Source organism: Plectropomus leopardus, chromosome 22 (assembly GCF_026936395.1).
Source record: "Plectropomus leopardus strain MGB_pleo_1.0 chromosome 22, ASM2693639v1, whole genome shotgun sequence".
Taxonomy (NCBI): Eukaryota; Metazoa; Chordata; class Actinopteri; order Perciformes; family Serranidae; genus Plectropomus; species Plectropomus leopardus.
In genome coordinates, this window is record NC_142197.1 from 5,533,866 (window position 1) to 5,554,267 (window position 20,402).

The following is a 20,402-nucleotide window of genomic DNA, read 5'->3' on the forward strand; positions in this document are numbered from 1 at the left end:
GTTCCCTTTTTTTTTGTACTTGCCTGATCAGGTAAGTGGGTCAGAGATCTACATACAAATTGTATCTACAAAGTGTTTTATTTATTAGCGGATATCAAATAGCAACAAAAACTAGTTAAGTTAATTGACCTCATGAAAAATGACCCCATTTTATCTGCCTTGCTCTTAAAACTTTCAGCAAACTGTGCAAAACATAGTTCACCCACATTTTATAACACCATACATTTAAACTCCTGTTTCCAGGACAATTGAAATGCTCAATTGCACTTCAGCTTATGAACTTTGTCTTTACCCACACTATTTTCTCACATGTACTGTGAGACATGTAACGTACTAATACTGTGCACATGCAGTTCTCAGCAGAAAAGTGAGAACCAGATATTTGATCCCTTTTTTACTCTTTCATCTTGAGTCTGACATTGTTATAAAATGCTTAATCGGTGGAGTTCTCTTTAAAAGGACCATACTGGTGGTCTTGCATGGTCCACCTGTGTTAAAAAGCGATTAGTGCTACAGTGTGTCTGCTGTGTATCGTCAAGAGTCTTCAGACTGGTCACGTGTGGAGAGTAATGAGGATTCACTCACTATTTAAGAAAAGAACTAAAGCCATAAAACCTTTGCTGAACTCCTCTTGCAAAAAAAACCAAACAAACACATATATTAAGTTTTAAACTGAAGCTGCGCAGCTCTGTTGGCTTGTTTGGGCACCTGTGCATTCTGACCTGGACTGTCCCATTGCAGCTCGTGTCCTGGGTGACAGTGCCAAGCTTTGACACCTATATAAAGCGGACTGCTGGGTCAACAGGCTCTTGTTGCCTGTTTAGACAGGGACACACTTGTTGTAAAAGTTGTGTTCTCTGTATGACGGGAGCAGTTTCACCATCACAATGCCCTGGTGATTTATTAGATATAGCAGCAGAGGAGAGATGGAGGGTGATGCGGAGGGTGATGCCCGGCCTGATGAACTTGCTGAATGCAGAAGTGCTGAAGGCAGTTGAGGATGTAAATGAGGCTGTAAGGACCAGCGAGCGTCTTTGTCTGCCGACTTTACTTGTTTGTTTAACCAGAGGCCAAGACAGGAAGCCAGCCCACACAACTTTGCTGTCCCCATGGCAACCACACTGTTAATTGTGGCACATCCACTCCCAGACTCTTTTCAGCACAGGGGAGAGGTGGGGACTTTTGAGTGTTGGACGAGAGAAAGATGAGTGTGTGTGTTTCTTTTCACTTGGTGGAGGAAAGGCAAGATTATTGAGATTTGGTTTATTTTGGGAATTTTTATTGAATTAGAACTTAAGACATTTTCTATCAGTGAAATTAGTTTAATAACTAATTAATTTGTGTTGTCAAAGAAAAACAAAAACAACCGTTTGGTGGTTTGAACTTATCAAATGTGAGGATTTGCTGCTTTTTCTCTGACTCATTATCATAACTTGAATATTGGGTTTTGAATGGTTAGTCAGACAAAACATGCACTTCCAGCAAACTGTAATTGCCATTTTTGCCATATATATATAGCCAATTCTGGAGGGTTTCCCACACATTCATTTATTCATGGCAGCTCGCCACTATTAAAACACCACGTGCTGATTAGATAGCTTTGGTAAGAGCCTTACTGGAATATTTATAACAAATAAGTTATTGATTGCATCACACTCTCGGAGCACAGAGGGCTCTTTGGGCACAGACGGAGCAGAAAGCGAGGTGCGTTGAGAGTGAAACTTAATCATTAACTCTGTTAGGTCTAAAAGTCTGCAGCTACTCTTCTAATCCATTGATCTGATCTGATTGGCTCTAACCGTATCAACAGATCAATCATCTACCCTGCAACTCACACTGCTGCTAAGGGAAAAAGGAACTCATGACAAGTTCTGCCTGCACTGTGTTCATCCACAAAAATGAGGGGGGGCACAGAATGATTAAAAAGGGACCCACACACATACACAAAATGAAAAGGGAGGTTTGCGGACACCCAGACTTTTACAAAATTGGAAATTGACGAAGAAAATTGCAATCGGTGCATGTCTACTTTTGATCATGAACTGCAAAAAAATATCTGACAGACTTATCAATAATGAAATGAATTGTTATTACAAGCCTACCACATTACCGGCTCACACACACTGCACGCATCAGTACAAAAAACAAAATGTGCTTCCTGCTTCCTTTTAATTCAATTCATCGAGAATTTTCAAAGTTTATGGATTCTTTGTTTAACGTTGAAGCATTCAAGAAAGTCATTAAAGTTTTCTATCTGAATTTAGCATAATGTGGGATGAGTAACTGATATAAAAATGGTCAGTTGGGGCGTTAAGTGTTCCTTATAGTTGAAATAGTATTTGTGCACTCACTGTGTAGTGGCGGAGTCCTCTATCCCACAAGATGGCCTTGCTGACAAAAGACACATAAATGGGGTTCTGCAAGAAAAGAAAGAAATAAGAGAAACCATATATATGAAAAAAAGCATTAATTACAGAAAAAGGGTACAATAGCGTTCACATTCAAATTTACAACCAGATTAATCACACACAGATGAAGATTGATCAATGAAAAGAGTTCAAATATGAACTACTTTCAGTGTCTGCGTGGGCCCCCAAACAGAGAACAATGACTGATGCCTGTCAAAACAGACAGAAAGCCACACAGTGAGAGGGCTCTCCAGAGACATTTAACCCCCACCAGTGCATTAATAACCCCTCCGTCTTGCTTATTGAGCTGCTGTGAAACTCTTCCAGTGGTTTGAGCTGCTATGATGGAGTCTGCTCTCCCACGCAGCCGCTCTCTAACATCTGCTCACTTTACAAAGGGTCTGCTCCTTAACTCTCCCCTTTCTCTTTACCATGTAGCTGCCTCGGGACAGTATGGTGGTTTTATGGTGAGGGTGCATCAGTTTGACCCGTGGAGCAGGGAGCGCTGTGTTAACTCATCAATCACTGGAGACACATCACAAGCCGATGCCCAGTGGTCAGCAGAGCGGCTCATCCATCTCTCTTTGCGGCCTCTGGCAGCTCTCAGAAGCCCTGAGTCAGCTCCAGAGTCGGTCCACTCCAGGGAGCAAGAGAGCAGATCCTCCCAGGACTCACCCCTCATTCATGGGCTGTAACCCCAGACCGGAGTGGGTTGACAAGGGGGCTCCCAGGGTGGGAGGACAATGGAGCTTGATGTGTGTATACGTGTGTGTGTTTCCCTTTCCTTTGGAGTGCACTGGTGTGGAGCTCTCTGCCAGCTTGTGCCAGACACTCAAACCCATTCAGTGCCACTATGAGAGGCTAGAGGGCAGCGTCAGGCCTGGCCGTCTCACTGCCTTTGTCTGCTGGCTTCATTTAGAGCGTACCTGTTGTATTGAACAAAGCCCATCACATATGATTATGCGCATTATGCCAGAAATACCTCACGAGCTCTCCATGCTTAATAAAAGCCTTAATTGCAGGCAAATAATGAATAACGACCAATTTCCCAGTGAATCATGGGTGCTTGCGGCCTGATGACCTTGTTGTTACTAATTATATGCTGAATGTGAAATCAAGTACATTTTGAGACAGTAAAGGATGAAGTGGCTGGGGTTTGGCCCAGGACAATGTGGAGAAATTATGTGACCTGAAACAGAAAATAAGGGACAGAAAAGAGGCCAAAATTCAAATGATTACAGAAATAAATGTTGCAAATATTGTGTCAATTTTACGTTTTCTAAGAGGTTACAAAGAAATTACCTAAATTGTGCCTTTAAAAATATATTTTTAATTTATTTATTTTTTTAATAGTATTTCTATTCAATATGAAGTACTAGGGATGAAACGAGAAGTGTTACATTGGTAAAAAGTCGATGCCAAAATTCTGAAAATGTAATGAAACTCTTTGTCGCCAGTGTTGTTCGTACTAGGGATGCAATTGTTTTGGACTTGACGCCTGCAAGTGTTTTCGTCTGCCATTAAATGTCAAAGGAAGAAGAACGCCACTCGCGCAAAACAACCAACAATTGGAAGCACATCATATTTACACTATGCCATAAACGGCTGCAGCATGAGGTGACGCTGAGTGTCTGCTCTGTGGTGGGTGCTGCATGTTTTGGAGATTTCAATGACATATAAAAAATGTTCAGCTTTTGGTAAAGCTGCGCTCGTCACTGTCATTTTTTGCCAAGCCACCCAATCACAGTGGAGGAGGGGTGGGACAAATAACTAACTACAAAGACCAACTGTCACATTGGGCCATTGTCATAGACCACAAGTTGAAGCTGTGCAAATGGAAGTTGCAATGCTTCAAATATATATATATATATATATATATATATATATATTTTTTAATGCAGAAATGTTAACATCTACAATTCCATGACAACTGAACAAACTTTCACATGCCGATGAAGACCATGTGATACAATCCAAAGTTGAAGTAACAGCAACTAAATAAACCTAATCTCAATAAACATGGTTTGATTAATTTACTACTTTGGTGACAATAAAGAATAAAATGGCATAAATCGGAATCATATCAATTTGTAAAAACATGCTACAACCAAAGCTAGTGTTGTGGCTCAAACAAAACTGCATCACTCTGCGGCCTCTTCCTGCTTTTGATATTGTCATTTGACCCATCATCACAAATACAACACATAATCCCATATAGAGTTTGTCTAAAGTGATTGCTGCTCCCCTTTTCCTTGTTCAATTAAGATGATGAGATTAGGGAGATTCCTAGCAGATGGGATTTCCACTGTGCGTGTGTCGACATCATGTACCCCCCCCTTTTCCACGCAAACCCCACCTCAAGGCACTTCCTGTCAGATCCATTGAGAGCAAAGTGGCGTGGGCTGGCAGAAATCAGGCAGGCAGGAAGTGCTGTGGTGCCGGTGTGAGCCAGCAGGGGGAAATATGGTCGGCCTTATCAATAATGAGTAGGTGGAAGGGGCTAGATCAAATTACCAATTTCGAACTAATCACCAAAGTGGTGGCTGGTCTTTGCTTTATCCCGTCTCCCACTCTGCTTTCTCCTCTCTCTCCTGTGATTGCTGCCGCCATCTGTCCGTGTTTCTCAGGGGAGCCCTTCCTTCTCTCCTGAGCAGCACACGGGATGTTTTATTAATTCTGTTTCACCTGATTACACCCTGTCTGTGAGTCAGGCCACATTAATAGGCATTTAATCAACATTTAATTAAGGGAGCAGGCATTGAACAGAGAGCAACATATCAGAGCTGCATCCTGGTGAGGTCAGCACTGAGGACGCACTAACACACATCATATAGACGTATGTGGAAATAGACAAGCTTTAATTCTAGTATTTGCAAACCTCAGTAGTGCTCCGTGGTCTCAAAATGCAACTAAATAGTCACGGTCTGGAGCTCTGCAAAAATTCTCCATTTGATATATTGTCCATTGTCTGTTGTCAACTTCCAACTCAAGTAAATGTGTTCAGTTCAACTCTGCCACTGCAGCAATGGCAGCAGGGCTTCAGATCACAACACATGAATCAGCTGCCGGATTTGTCGATAAACCAACGAACCTTGAGACAAAAGAGCTGCACAGTTTCTAAAGCCTAGACAAAAACTTTAAAAGCACACCACAGGAACTCTAAAATGCACTGCAACACAACCGATGAGGAGATTCAGTTCAGAAAACAATCAAACAAATGTCCGAGCTATCAATGGCAAACAAAAGGCGAGTGTGACCACCTCAGCATGGCTTTGGCCAGGTTAGAGGCAGAGACAGAATAGGAACGCACCCAGATTGAGAGAGAGAAAGCCCGGGGTCAGCTATAATGAGCCGTGAATGTGAGCATCCGACCAATCCTGTTTAATGGGGTTCATCCCTGGAAAGGTTTCTGTCCTGTCCTGCACCGGTGTGTGTGTGTTCACGTTGGGGTTAGGGTCAGGGGGCTGCAAGGACTCTGTGACCCTGAAATGAGCTCCGGAGTCACTGGGGACCCCCGCTGGCAGGACAGAGCTCCCTTTATGCTTTAATCTGCAAGCAAGGGGGATCAATATGGCAACTATTGCTGCTGGAGTAAGCGGTCCAGCCATTTTAGATGTCTCACAGGGGGTTGGCGCACCCTGACAAAAGCGCAGCCCCACTGCCACCACCAGTCACAATGACCTGTGGGACAGTGGTACACCAGCAGCTAACCTACTTAACATTCATTAGTGTCAGAGAGGTGGACAGATGCTCCGGGTCTTACGGATCTTCTCTCACATGTTCTCTACATGGGGTTCATTCAGCAGCGTTTGACGTGTCTTTCATTTGGGATATTGGAGTTGTGGGCAGTGGCGGCAGCAGGCCCGCTCACTGTGGATTTAGGAAGAGCTGGGTGGGCATGGATGGACTCACCCTGTGAGCGTGGTGTGCAGAGCGGGAGCCGTCAGGCAGCCAGGTGCTCGTGCTGATGGGATGCCTGGGCTGCGCCAGAAGCCTCCGGGGATGCTTGAAATCCTGATTTCTGGAAGGTCTGTTTTCCCAGTGAGGCTCTGGAGCTTCTCTTCTCTCGACAGCAGACATCTCCAGTGACCTCTAGTCTCTCATTTTACTTATCTTCTTGGTAAAAATGTGAACATTTCATCATAGAAGTAACAAGAAAGCACTGCCATTTTGCCCCACAAAAGGTTCAATAATATACCTCCATGCTTTGTAGTTGACTGATTTAAGAATAGAGCCTCTCTGTGGGAGGTTAAAACATGCTCTCTATTTAAATAGCTTATGCCTGTTAATAATTACCACCCTGCTAAACTGGTGCAACTCTCTCAAGCATGTCGTTTCCTTGGAAAGAAAAAAGGGACAGAGCTATGTCCCTTCTGAGTTTGCTACAAATTTGCAGGGAAATAACAAACTTAAACTCTGTTTTCCCTCCACATGCAACACAAAAACGAGGCCGACAATAAACCAAAGCTTTCAATTAAGAAGTGAACAGCACTGTAGCCCCACACAGTGACAGAGGCCAGAACAGAAATCAGGAGCAGCTGGACAGAGAGAGGGCTTTTCAGCCCGACTCCAGACACAACATGGATCAGGTTCTGGGCTGCTTCACAACAGCATAAATCTCCTGGCCTTAATTACATTACAGGGCATATAGTGGCAAGCTCTGTGGAAACAATGGACCCTATCAATTCCACAAATCAGAGCTCGGCCTAGTGTGTGTGTGCTACTGTGTGTGTGTAAGATGTGAACAGCCGTCTATCTGTATCTCCAATCAAAGCTTATTATCCTGAGTGTGACTTGAGTTTGAGGTTCTTGATCTTAAGATTTGTAGGAAAGAAAAAACAAGTAAATACGCTCTTGGTGTAATATTAACAAGGGCTGTGGACAAGTGGGGAGTAGTCTGTGTTTTCCATGGTGACCAGGCCAAACATTCAGAGTGGTGACACAAGCAGCCACCCCCTCACAACCCATGTCCCACTTCAGCTACAAAAGAAATCTTTTTTATACATTTTTCCTCTCCAGAAGCTGCAGAAAGAAAAATGTGCTTTGTTTAATTTCTCTAAAACTGACAAGTAAATGAAAAAGAAGAAACATGAAAATACTCCGATCACAATAGCACGATTTGTGACATGTACAAAAGCCTCTTTGGACAATCTGAGATCAACCTCTTCTTTACATCTCCTTTCCTAAAGCAAGCTCTCTCCGAGGTCTCCCTCTGTTCGACCCTACGGGGGCTCTGCACTGCTTTTTGGGTAATCCAGATGCCACAATACCAGTTGCTAAGACACAGTCAGAAAATGCATTGTGTGAGGGGAAGTAAGGTTGAAAATCGCAGTCGTTTTGTGGCATGGATGTGAATGCTTTTTTTATGAAGAGAACATTTGGGTTGTCAGTACAAGCCTTCTTTAATACAAGCTTGTGTGTCTTTTCAGGATGTTTTAATACAGTTTTACTTAAACTGAAAAACCAATATGACTCAAACCGGTAGTGTTATATATTGTACTGTTTGACCTTTGCCATTCTTCCTTTTTTTAAATCCTTTTGTTTACCTAATTTTCTATTTTTCTTGTTCGGATTTAACATGAAGTCTGTTATATTATTACTTTAACAGCAAATTTAGCATCTGGCGGAGGGAAAATAGCTGAAAAGAAGCCACTTGGCTATAACTAGCACATTTAGAGTTATATTGATCAATGTGCATCACTCTAGAGATAAAAACAAAAGCTCAAGATCAAAATTGAAACATATTAAATACATTTTTGGTCACAAGGTGGGCAACGGAGACAAGCATTAAACATAAAATCTGCTAGCAAACAGCTGCCTATTTACACAGCAGATAAAGAGAAAAACAGTCATTTGGTGTCATGTATGTCCACAAGGGCTACAGCTGATTTATGTCAGTCAAACTGAATTTGGCTGTTCGATACGAGTATTCGACTACCACTGATGTTTCCATTCCTTTTTTTCCATATAGAGTTTATACACAACTTCAGGGTGACAATGACATTCAGGTGATATGGAAAACAAGACAAGTAAGCCCTCCAAGCTAATGCAGGCTAACAACGTTAACGACAGATCAAAAACGTGCAACAACAGTTTTGGCCAACACAGGATATCAAACAAAAGCCAGAGACTGTATTGTATGAATTTGCTGTGAGCTGTGAATAAAACACTTCTAAGTAGAAGGTAAAAGTTAACGTTATCTCAGAGCCTGACGGGGCAAAGCTTCTCGTCTTTCGGGCAGTTTCCTCCGTCTCACTCTGACTCTTCCTGGGTCTGGATCCACAGCTGCCTGTACAGGAGAGCAGCCTGAAAGCTAAGAGCGCTTATTCTGCAGCTAAATATGGGGACTGAAACGTCCCCAGAAGTACACTGACTGACTACAAGATAAATCAAAGTCCAACGTTCTCTCATTTTTGCTCTGCTTTAGGTCTCCACCAATTCCTGAGGGAAACATCTGGTGCTTTAGCACCTACATGCTGCTGTTAGGTGCTAGGAACACGGTGTCCAAAAAGCTTTTTCTGAAAACTGCCGCCCACTGCATACAAAAAACGACAATGAGGATGATGAGAATGAATCTAACAGTAAATTTGTGGGCTGGAAAACCAAAAATATGATAGATCATAAATGAAAGACAATAAAACTGCAAGGTTGGGTAATCATAATCTGTGGGGGTTTTTTGCTACAGTAAGAGCAACACCTTTCTCATACACGTAGTCATGTGATTCACTATTACTATATAAAATATGATTACATATCCTTTAATGTCCAATCTTTTCTCTTTGTTAGACAGCTAAAATAACATCTAACACAACAAAGAAGGTTACTCAGCTAAAACTGGCACACTGACTTTTAATGCCCCTGTAGTTGTTGTAATAAAAGTCGTGCTTTTAAGATAAAAGCTTACATAATGTTCAATCTTTTCTCTCAATTAGATTAAAAACTAGTCAGATGAGGCACACTCTCTCCCTCACACACATACACACACACACATAAATAAACACATACATCAGCACACAAAGCTGACAAAGCCTCTCACAAAACACATAAAAATACAATTACAAGGGCTTTCATGCTGTTCTAAGGAAAGCAGCCCTGCCCACAGCGTGCTGCTCTTTGTCGGCTGCGGGACCCAGAATCAAAGAGCGCTGACCTGCGCCGGCTCTGCCCGGCAAGCCTGCGGGGAGTCCTGCTCTGACTCCAAACCCTGGTTGCCATGCCATGCTGGGATCCCCCCCCGCCGACTCCCTCCTGCCACCCCCCGGTTTGCTCCGTTATTTCCTCATCTCATCAATCTGTCAGCTAAGCCCTTTGACACGCAGCACAATATGGTCCCAGTATTTCTCAGTTCATTCCCCCTCTTTTCAATATGGTTCCAGCATTTCAAGATTAGTCGGCTCACCCACAAGGTCTGCTCCCCTGGTGCCTCGGGACCAAGGGGGGGGAGTCCGAGGCAAATATAGTTGCTAAAAGTAAAGCAGCGGCAGCTTTCAGGCCTGAACAACAGCCAGAGATTAATCTTTAAATTTCTGCCACATTCAAATTATCACATAACAAACACTGACCAAATGTGTGTGAAAACTTTTTTTTGAGCTTCAAAGTTTGAGCATGACACACAAGTTTTACTACAAAAAGGAGGAATTTTCCTTAAATTGAAAATCATTTCGATCAAGTTGTGGGGCTGATGGCTAATGTTGCAGGCACAGCTGTTAAAATCTGATCAAACCACAACTACACCATCCTGGTGAAGCAGATTAGCTGAATTTTTGACTGTTAATAAAAAATACTTAAGAATGAACTTTAACATTTATTGTTGCTTATTTACTGATTCATATATAGAAGGGACTTTAAGTACATTTTATGAGTCTGAAGATACATCAAATCAGTCCTCACAGCCTCACACTTATGCCAGGGTTGGAAATTACGCTGACATATCAAATAAAGGCAAAGAGGCAAAACAAAACTCAAAAGGAAAAAAAACAATGTATAGACTCATACAGAAGTAATCCCTCTCAATCATCACTTAGGACCCACTAGGGAGGAGTGTGTGAAAGTGTATTTATATGCAAAGACTCAGAGAGGAAGCTACAAAAATCACAAACATAATGCAGAAAGAAAAGCAAACATAGCAAGGAGAAACACCAATCAACATCAGCAGTATCAACTCCTTCTTCCACCAAACCTCTGCTTTCTGTCCTGTAGGAGAATTAATGCAAGGGCCCTCCTCTTTGTTTACTCACAAAGTGGGTAAAAACATCTATAAACATAATTTTAACAACAGAAAAGAAAAGCTTTTATATATGTAGCTTACTCAGCCATGGTGGAATCACAAGAGTAAAGGAAAAATGACCACAAAATCAAGGGAAAATGACAAAACAAGCATAATCTCAGCAAGTCTACTGTATCAGAAGGCAGGACACTCTGCTTCTTAACACTCACGGATGCTCCCAGTGGGATAAAGAGCCACATGGAGAACAGCGCAAAACAGCACCGCAGACATAATATCATCAACACGGTGCCAGTGGAATCAAGGCATGAATTGCATTACGATTGACGTGTTAACGCAGTCAGCCCTAATTTTATCTAATTATTTTATGTAACAGCAATCTAGCAAATCTAGCAAATCTAGGTGCTTTTATGTGATTTTTTTTTGGTTTTTATTAAACTCTGTGTTGCTGCTGATCTTGGCCAGGTGACACTTGTAAAAGAGATCCTTGATCTCAATGTGACAAACCTGGATAAATAAAGGCTAAATATATAAATAAATAATGTAATGTACTTCTGTGCGATATTTTTACGGTTTCCAGGCTCGCTCATTAACTCTGACCAGCAACACATCTGCTTACTATGCACTCATCATTACCTAAATGTAAATGATGAACCCTGACAGAGATCCAAAAGATCCAGTAACAAAGATACTTAAAGTAAAAGTTGGCCACCTGTGAATATGGCTCACAGTTTTATGAAGAGATGGGAGGAGAAAAAGAGAGTGTGTATTCCTGCCGCTGGACTGGACTCACTCGAGAACAGACCATTCAATTTATTTTCAAGTAAGGATGAAAGGAAGACTCCAAACTATGCATGTCGTCTATTCACTGGCGACGCTCTTTAAAGAAAGAAAAAAAGACAGCAAAAAAGAGTTGGAAAAGGGTGGAGGGGTGGAGCGCTGCATAAATTTTACATACACAAGGAAGCAGACAAAGTGATTGTTGCTTCCCCAAAACTTTTTTTTTTCTCCTCCAGAAAACACTTTCCTTGCTGAATAGGCACCTATTAGTGACTCCATTATGGGCACAGGGCCCTTGAATGGCTTCTAACTGTGCGTCTTTATCATAGTCAGGCCGTGAATACAGGCAGCCCCCTCCTCCTGAAGCCCAACCAAACTCCTTACAGCTTGTATTGATAGGTGCTGGTGATGACGGGTGAGGCACAAGGGGGGAGGGGGGCTGCCACTCTCACCCCCTGTTGTGTGCTCCAGGTGTGGTGGGTTAAGCGTAGCGCTCCGAGGCCTCTATTGTACCGCAGACTTTTTTTTTTCTTTACCACTTGTTCCAATAAAAAAAAAAAAAAAATGGATGCAGTGTTTTACATGCATTAGCTGATCTCCATAATGCCATTCCCCCGCCCCGGCTGCACCCCAAAACAAGTCAGGCCTCCGGCGAATCGCTGCACACCGCCTCAGAGCCCTGTATTGTTGCTGGATTATTCAGGAGTTAGCTGAAAGAAAGAGACAGGGAGAGTGGGGTGTCTGTACTTTATCTCCAGGGGAGACAGGGGCTAAAGAAGGAGCTTCTTTAGAGGAGTGAGTTACTGCAGCGAAAAGCCCGAAAACACCTGCAGAAGACAAGCGCAGGGAGGCCAAGGCAAGGAACCCCTATTGTTTGTCTTTACTTTACTTGTCTCCCCTCTGAGGTACTGTAGTCTTCTGTATGCTCCCATTTACAAGTCCTATCTAATAACCTGTCACGTCACTATCACCTCGCTCAGTCCGCCGCATTGACAGACCCGTCACAATGTGGTCGCTTTCAATCAGCACGAGCGAGCAGATATCTGTGTGTCAGTGCAACTTTGAAGTTATGTGTGTACGCGCAGTTGAAGGAGGGAGACACACAGAGTAAGCGAGACTTTATGATGAATATGGAAGCATTGTTCAGCCATGCTTACCTCCACAGGGAACCATCTGCTCCCTGTCAATGCATCACCTGCTCGTCTGAGCCGTCTCCAGGGCAACAAGGGTGGGGGGATTAGGAGAGGTTATGGCTTTGATGGGAGGGGCCTTCATTGGGGACAGAGAGGAGGTTGACTGCAGGAGGAGGAGGCCGGGGGGCTGGTGGGAGAGAGGTTGCCGGGCGAATGTCGTCCTCTGCTGGTGGAGAAAGCTAAAGTCAGTTTCCCAACAAAACATCAATATTTGGCACAGCTTCCTCCCACAGAGGCCACTTGCTGTAAATGTTTCAGTGTTGAGGAGAGAATTTAGCATAAAGTTGTTGAAGCCGCAAAAAAATCAGGCAGTAAAGCTCAAGAACTCATTTAAAAGTGAATTCACCCAAATCACAGAAACAACGTATTTCTCTTACATGTAGTGATACCAAGGTATGCAGATATCGTTGGTTTTATTTACCCATGTTTTGAGTTGTCTGTCTCTCACATTAATACCTTTTCCTCAAAAAAATGTTTAATTGAAATAGCCTTCACAATAATTACATTATCAAGTACTACTGCCTTTATTATTAGTCATACCTGCACTATTATTATACAGTTGTTACCACATACACAAACTACAATATTTCATGTAATGTTACACATTTTGCTCTCATTTCTGGTTAAATTTAAAAGTTTGTACTTGCATTGTTTTGCTATTAAATCATCATTGTATCAGTGTCATAAAATAGTCTCAATTTAAATATATCATTAATCAAAATTATTTCTGGGACAACATTTTGTCTAACATAAGTAGTTCAGAACGCACAAAAAATTACAATTATTTTCAATAAAATAAATTAGTTTGTAGTTTGTTGTATGTATTTATTTTTTTGGAAGTATGAGCATTGTTGAAAGAAGTCTGTGGACGCTTTGAAAGAGCACTGCACTGATTTTACACACAAAGTTCAGTTTATAGGTCATCGTGAGGTGTGAGTTTGTACATTATTTCTACTTTCGCTAAAGATTCATGATTTCTAACAGAAAGCCTGTGTTACAAACAAGGGAGAGTGAAAGAAATTGTGAGTTGCACTGAGAATTAAAGTGAACTGCACTACACATCTAAAATAAAGGAAATGACTCATCAGACTCCGATGTGATTAGCTGCTGCAGAGTGACAGTCCAGTTGTGTTTGGTGTAAGCAGTCAGGACGGTATTGTGTGGCAAGCAGCATGAATGTCAGTCAATCGCAGAGTTCTTATTAAGTCTCTGTGTTCCCTCACTTACAGTACACTGTATGTGCTGCCAGTGACAGCTGGGTAAACACAGCCCCGAGGACAGCTTAAAAAGCAAACACGAGGGAGATGAAATACACCCGATGACTGCAACCGATGTTTGGGACACCACTGAACAACAGCTCTCAGTACCATAGATTTAAACGTACCATATACTTTAGTTTAAATAGACAAGGACTGATCATTTTAACTGTTTTAATTCAGAAGTGATGATGAAATGTGTGGGGTTCATTATTGTTGCACTCCATTACTTTGATAAACACTGCTGAAGTTCCATGAGCATTACATTTATCCCTATAATCCAGCATTCCAGAAATCTCTATTCAAGTGGAGCCTTTGAATAGCTCAGAGGGGTAAAAAGGAATAGTTTGGGGAAATTTGCACACTCACTTTCTTGCAAAGAGTTAGATGAGAAGCTTTTTATTGTTATCTTGCGAAATATAAATATCTTAATCAAAAGTATGGCCTAAATTTCTGTATTATTAGAATAATGGACAGTCTCACCAGGATTTCATCAGCGTGTTGCAGCCTAAAATGCTTGATTTTACATCAGCTTTTCTAAGAAAATCACAATGCAATGCAATGTTTCTAGGCATTTTGGGGGTATTATCCATTAAATCCACAACTATTGTTGTTTTGCCATTGCCATTTTTTAGCTGAAATTGAAATGATAAAAGGGACAAAAATAGGATGTTAAAATGAGGATAAGGTGCTGACTTACAGTAAGTCAGTCATTAGATATTCATTGCTCAACTTTACCCAAAAAGATATATACGGTAAATATAACTGGGCTTAAAGTTGCGGTGGGAAACTACAGTAAATGCAGGATTTTGCCAAAGTCTTAGTATCTGAGGACAAGAAGGCCCTTCAGCAGGAGCCGTTATCCACTCGAGCGCTCACCTGGAGCCGCCCTCCACAGACCCTCAGTGACACGGAGAAAGTCTGACTGACAGGTGAAAGTGACCAGGGCTGCAGGGAGGAAACGCCTTTTGTGTTTGGTCAGAGAGGTGGTGAGGGCGATGAACCAGGTCCCCCTGCCAACGAGATCATCAGCCTGAGGGCAAAGAGGGAGGGTCTGGATCACTCTCTCCTCACATTAACAATACACCCCCCCAACCATCACAACCTTAACACGTCATCCCCCTCAGTTAGGGACCTCATCTCTGTACCCCTTAAAACACACTCAATCTAATCTGCATTTCTACCACATGTGTAGGAAACGAGATGGCACTATGATACAGTGTTCACCTGCAGGCAACACTATGCCTCTCTGTTATCTGCTGCACATTCTGCAAAGCTAAAGATAAAACAGCTGTCTAACCAAGTTAAGCCTTTATGGCATGCAATTAGTGTGTATATAACATCAGTGTAAAATCAACTTTTATAGCTTTAAACGATCAGAGACATAAACCAGGCGCACAAAATATTAGGTCTTTATTCCTTATTGTTTTCTCTATACCCTTCAGCAAGCGGACGTCAATAAAGAGAGTTTCCTGAACATGTGGGGGGCATTCTGACACTTTAACAGAAGTGATACGCAACCCAAGCTGTAAGTAAATATCAATGTGTTTTCGTGTTTTGTTTTTGCTGACCACAGTGCATACACTATTTTGCAGCCTGTTGAAAAGTTGCAGTACTTGTTTTTAGGTATGCACCGGTATAGCAGTAAAATTCATCTCTTACAGGAAATTACAGCCAGTATAACGGCCAACATCAGTCTGATGTGAAAGTTATTAGTTTAGAAAGTACACTATGAGGTCATTAACCAAAATAATGGACACTAAAAGTTGGTGCTAGATGAAAAGTTCAGGGATCGTAAAAGTACCAATTAAGCCTAAGAGGAACAGGAGGCGTTTGCACCAAATTTCACAGCAATCATCCAAAAGTGGTTGAGATATTTCACTCAAAACCACTACTATGAACTCATGGTGGCGCAAGAGGAAAAGTAAGAGGACTGCCATATTTCTGAAGACTCATCCTCTGGTGACCATGAATGTCCGTGCAAAATTTCAGAAGTTTTAGTTTGGACAAAAGTGATTGACCAACTGACTAAAAACACATCATGGCACCATTTCCCTCTTTCTTACTCTAACTACCACTGAGCCTAAATCAGGCTCTTTCCCTGGATGAGATGTTGATCCTGGGAGAGTTCCTGTCAGGGCCACGTGTAGCTGGGGACCCAGCCAGGGAAGGGGGTGACTTTCCTGGGTGTAAAATTCAATTATCTAGCGGGTGAGCGTGTCTGTTGTGAGCGTTGGGCGGACGGCTGCCCGTTCCCAGCATGCGACAAGGGGGTTAAGAACCACAGAAAGGCCTCCATTATCACGAGTGAGAACGGCCCATGTGGCTGGCTGCACGGCCCCCGCTCTCATTCACTCCCCTTTACAACAGCACTGCCGAAAGCCTCAAAGTTTAATTCTCTTTTCTCTGCTCCCACTCCTTTTCTTCTTCCCCCCTCCTCCCTCCTACCCTCACTCTCTTGCTCTCGTACTCTCAGAAAAGAGACTCCACAATGCTGCTGGAGGGATGGAGTGGATTCTTCAGCACCCCTGTGGACAGTGCACATGTGGACAACATTCACAGGATGTCCATCAACTAGTCCATTAATCAACGGCATCTCATGAAAGCACAATTAGGAACTTCACAACTCTATAACAGATTATCATCTCTAAGCACCCCTGCCACTACTCCTGCAGAGCAATGCTCTGTGCTGAAGTTGTTTTTTCTCATCCAACTGCACTTTTTCACAGCAATAATTATGAAAAAAGCTGGAGTTGCATAATCAGGACAAAACAATTTTTTTTTTTAAGTGAGAGGACAGCTGCAGCGTGTAAAAGAGCTCATTCCTCGCAGTCTGGACCAGTCGGGCAGTAAAACTGACTCGCATCTGGCGAATCATTAGTGTGAGAATGGATCTTCAGTGTGTGAATAAGACTGAGGCCATATGGAGAAGCCCATTGTAGGCACACACTGCACCACTTCTCATGATAAATGAGCAATTGTCTCCATCACCATTAAAGACAGTAAATGACGCAGTGGGGAGCTCTCTATCAACTGTACAATATGAAGAGGACACTGAGGAACCTTGGGAGTTTTGTGTGACATCACGTCCCAAATTACTGAAGACAAGCAGACGACACATACAGTGGCCCATTATGAGTCCTCTGCAAGAATAAAGGGGCTGCTACAGTGTGTTTGTGTGCATTTCAAGTAGGCTAGATTCTACTTAAAGATGTATTGACTCATATTTTGGCAACTTGGGGCAGAGAAACAAGCTATAAACAGAACACTGGCATGTCATAACTATAAAGTTCGTAACATCTAAGCAAACAAATGACCTCTTCCACATCCAGAAAACTGAGAGTAATATTTGTTTGGACTTAAAGTTTCACTTGAACTGTTAATTGAACATAGGACTAAGCAACATCACAGCTGACTGCAATAATTATATTATCCTGGTGGAATTGTGCAATACACAGACTGTGAGATATTTATTTGTTTACTGCTGATACTAGTTTAGTTTATGAGTTGTTGGGTTGATCATTTTGTCGTTTTTATGTATTCCGTTTGTACCACTGAGAGGAGTTGCTCTTAAATTTTGTTATACAGATGTTCAATGACAAAAAAGGCATTCTTCATTCATTCTTCACCATCCAAATGCCAAAAAATGACAACGTAAGGTTTATTACTTATTTATGACTGAAAAATTGACACACAGTGCTGAGCTGCTCCTCAAATTAATCTTCAGGTTCCAGCTATAAGACAGTGTGTACCACTTCTATGCCACATGTACTGTTGAGCTGCCATCTCCCCATAAAGATCCCTTGTTCCCTCTAAGACAAAAATGGGTCTACGTAGGGAGGGGTGGAGTAAAAGAGGTTAGTCTCTATGCTGTTAGATACTGCATACTAATACTTGGGTCACTCAGAAGTTTAATGTGGTTTGAAATTGTTTTCTCAAATTGTGAACAAGTGGATTTTGGATGTGTTGCTCTGTGTGCTGAACTGGTGTTGTGCTCTCAACATTACCAAACCTACACTGCCCTCATGTGGCACCTGTGGATCTCCTCAGTGTCAGGTGTGATAGTTGGTGCATAGACACAAATTTGTTGTCTGTACTGCTTGCTAGGAGATTTTATGTAGGGTGCACTTAAAAAAATGTTATTTATCACTAAGTGCTGCACAGTCCCCAATCTTAGAAGGTTATGCAAGTGATTTGTTTTTGTAAGGTTCTTTGTGTTGTTGCAGAATGACAATAATATGGTACAGAAGAGAAATGCAAATGGGGAGAAATGTAAAACTTAACCTGTATGACACCTGTTGTACCATACAGTATTTCAAAAGTTTAAAACAAATGGCCAACATTTTCAAACAAAACTTCTTGTCTTTGTGTTCAACATGATTTAAGGTACTTTGGTCATTACATAGGTCTCTTATACTGATTTTAACTGTATTTAATTCATACATGCCCTCTATAGGATCACCTTTAAAAAAATGTATTATTATGACTCACCTCTGTTACCTAAACCAGCTGAAGGAGCATCATTACCTGTAAAGCAGGACTCGGGATTGTTCTTCTTCATGAGAACATAGAAAGGTGATGCAGTTCTTCCCTTTAATAGCATTCAGTGGGCAATGTTTGCCTTCTCTCTGCTAGTCATCCAGGCTTCACCTAACAAAGGAAATAAACAGATGTTCAGCTCTCACTTCACAAGTTTTCACATAATCTGAATAAATATTATTTTGTATTGACCGATTGTGTTCTTTGCTATGACTGGCTGACTTTGGATGAACAGAAAGCTTAAGTCTCATTGACTTTGGATGCAATCTTGTCAAAACCAATCACACCACAATCACACCATATTGCATACATCAAAATGAATAAAACATGAAAATAATGATTTTTGTTTTGATTTTGATCTTACTACGCCATGGTATAACCTGAGAAAAAGGTGATAAACATTTAGAATTTGCAGACACACATTGCAGTCTGCTTTGCCAGGAAAACCTCTGCAACCACCTTGAGCATAATGGATTTTTGGCCACACCTTGTGGCACAAACTGGTAAATTCTCAGTCCAGAGGACTAAAGCTCCAATATAGTTTCAGTGAGCAAATATAAGATAAGATTAGAACAGATGAGAAAAGATAAACTTAATCGTGCCTGGAGTGAAATCTGTCTTGGGCACATAGTGCATATAGCTGAATTGCAAGTACATACACGCATAATACAACAAAAGACAACACCTTAATAGTCAACAACAAACAACACATCAAATAGACAGCATGCACGGAGGTGAAACAAAAATAGCAGTGTTAATAAAATAAGCAAATAAAGACGTGCACAGCTGCACATTTCAGCAGGATTACTGTAAGATAAATAAGAACAGCTGGAATCACCTTACACCTTCTATCTCGCACTATTAAGTCGAAATGTGTTTAATCAGTCCAATAACCTTGGAAAATTTATTTCTTTCAAAACAAGTGGGAAAAAGCCAAAGAGCAACTTGGCGAGAAATTAGTAATTTAGAAAAAATTCTTGGGGTAAATGTCCAGAGAACTCTCAATTTGTAATTATCATAATTATATATTTTAAGTTATCTTACAGATTATTATAAATTTAAGTACTTTTTTCATGCCATTTTTTATCCCTTAATTCTTATTTTTTTTCCTCTGACTTTTTAGTTATTCGTTGTTTTTTTCAATTATTGTTATTATTATTATTATTATTATTTTATTAATTTACAGTTACTTTTTCCTAATTCCTTGATAATTTCTGGGTCATTTCTTAACTGCTCATGGCCCTTTGACATATTTTTGAGAGAAATCAAGCCAATTTCCCCCGGTTTCAAAGGGTTAAGTACAAGACTGTAGACTGATATTTTTGTGTTTATTTGCCTTGTTCATGGGACTGTAATTAAGTGAGCTTCAGACACATACACAGTCCAAATAACCTTAAATGAAGTTACAGGCTAAATTTAGAGTTAGCCCCAGCATCATTTTTACAGAGCAAAACACAATATAATGTACACGATCTTTTACCGCACCAACATGACACAAAGAAATTCACTCTTACATATGAAACAACTCTTTAACTCACCATTAAGCTCTTTAAGGTGGCGTTTTTCCGCTTAAGAAAACTCTCAGAGTAAAAAGTTGATGTAGCCTAATTTGGAGGTTGACAAGTTTGAGGCTAACATTAGCTTGGCGGCTAGCGATATTGACTGTACCGGCGGTTTCTGCTGCACCTGCTTCGCTGCTGTCTGTTCATGCTGAAGCCTCTTGATTTACGTTTGTACATTCCGCGTTTTTCAGCCATTTTACAATATCCTTGAAGATATTTAGCCCCCTCTTCTGCGTTTTCTTTGGCTAGCCGCTAGCTTCTCTTCTCAACTGCGTAACTGCCAACGTCCTCGCGCTCGCACTCATCAGGCACGCCCACGCGACTACGGCATTACGTAATATGGGCGGAAGAACCCTATTGGTTGGTTCTGGCCAATCATAATACGCAGATTTAGCAACTTATTTTTCTCATTTGAAAATATGTAAATATTGGATTACTTC

At 41.5% G+C, this 20,402-nt stretch overlaps 1 protein-coding gene across 7 annotated transcripts in view; it reads right to left on the bottom strand.

The window, feature by feature from the left end:
• The window catches only part of LOC121961685 (uncharacterized), an 82,484-nt gene that overhangs the window by 52,220 nt on the left and 9,862 nt on the right, over positions 1-20,402 (bottom strand). For 2 of the 7 annotated variants that reach the window (XM_088072621.1, XM_088072620.1), the window contains exons 1-2: positions 6,321-6,636; positions 2,352-2,417 (exon numbers count right to left, since the gene is read on the bottom strand). In XM_088072621.1, the coding sequence (XP_087928747.1) occupies positions 2,352-2,417; positions 6,321-6,488 (234 nt within the window). In that variant the 5' untranslated portion in view covers positions 6,489-6,636. Of the gene's footprint in view, positions 1-2,351; positions 2,418-6,320; positions 6,637-12,569; positions 12,772-14,740; positions 14,895-18,388; positions 18,512-19,938; positions 20,228-20,402 lie in introns of those variants that run through there. The other 5 variants (XM_088072626.1, XM_088072625.1, XM_088072627.1 and 2 more) reach the window with 5 other exon arrangements.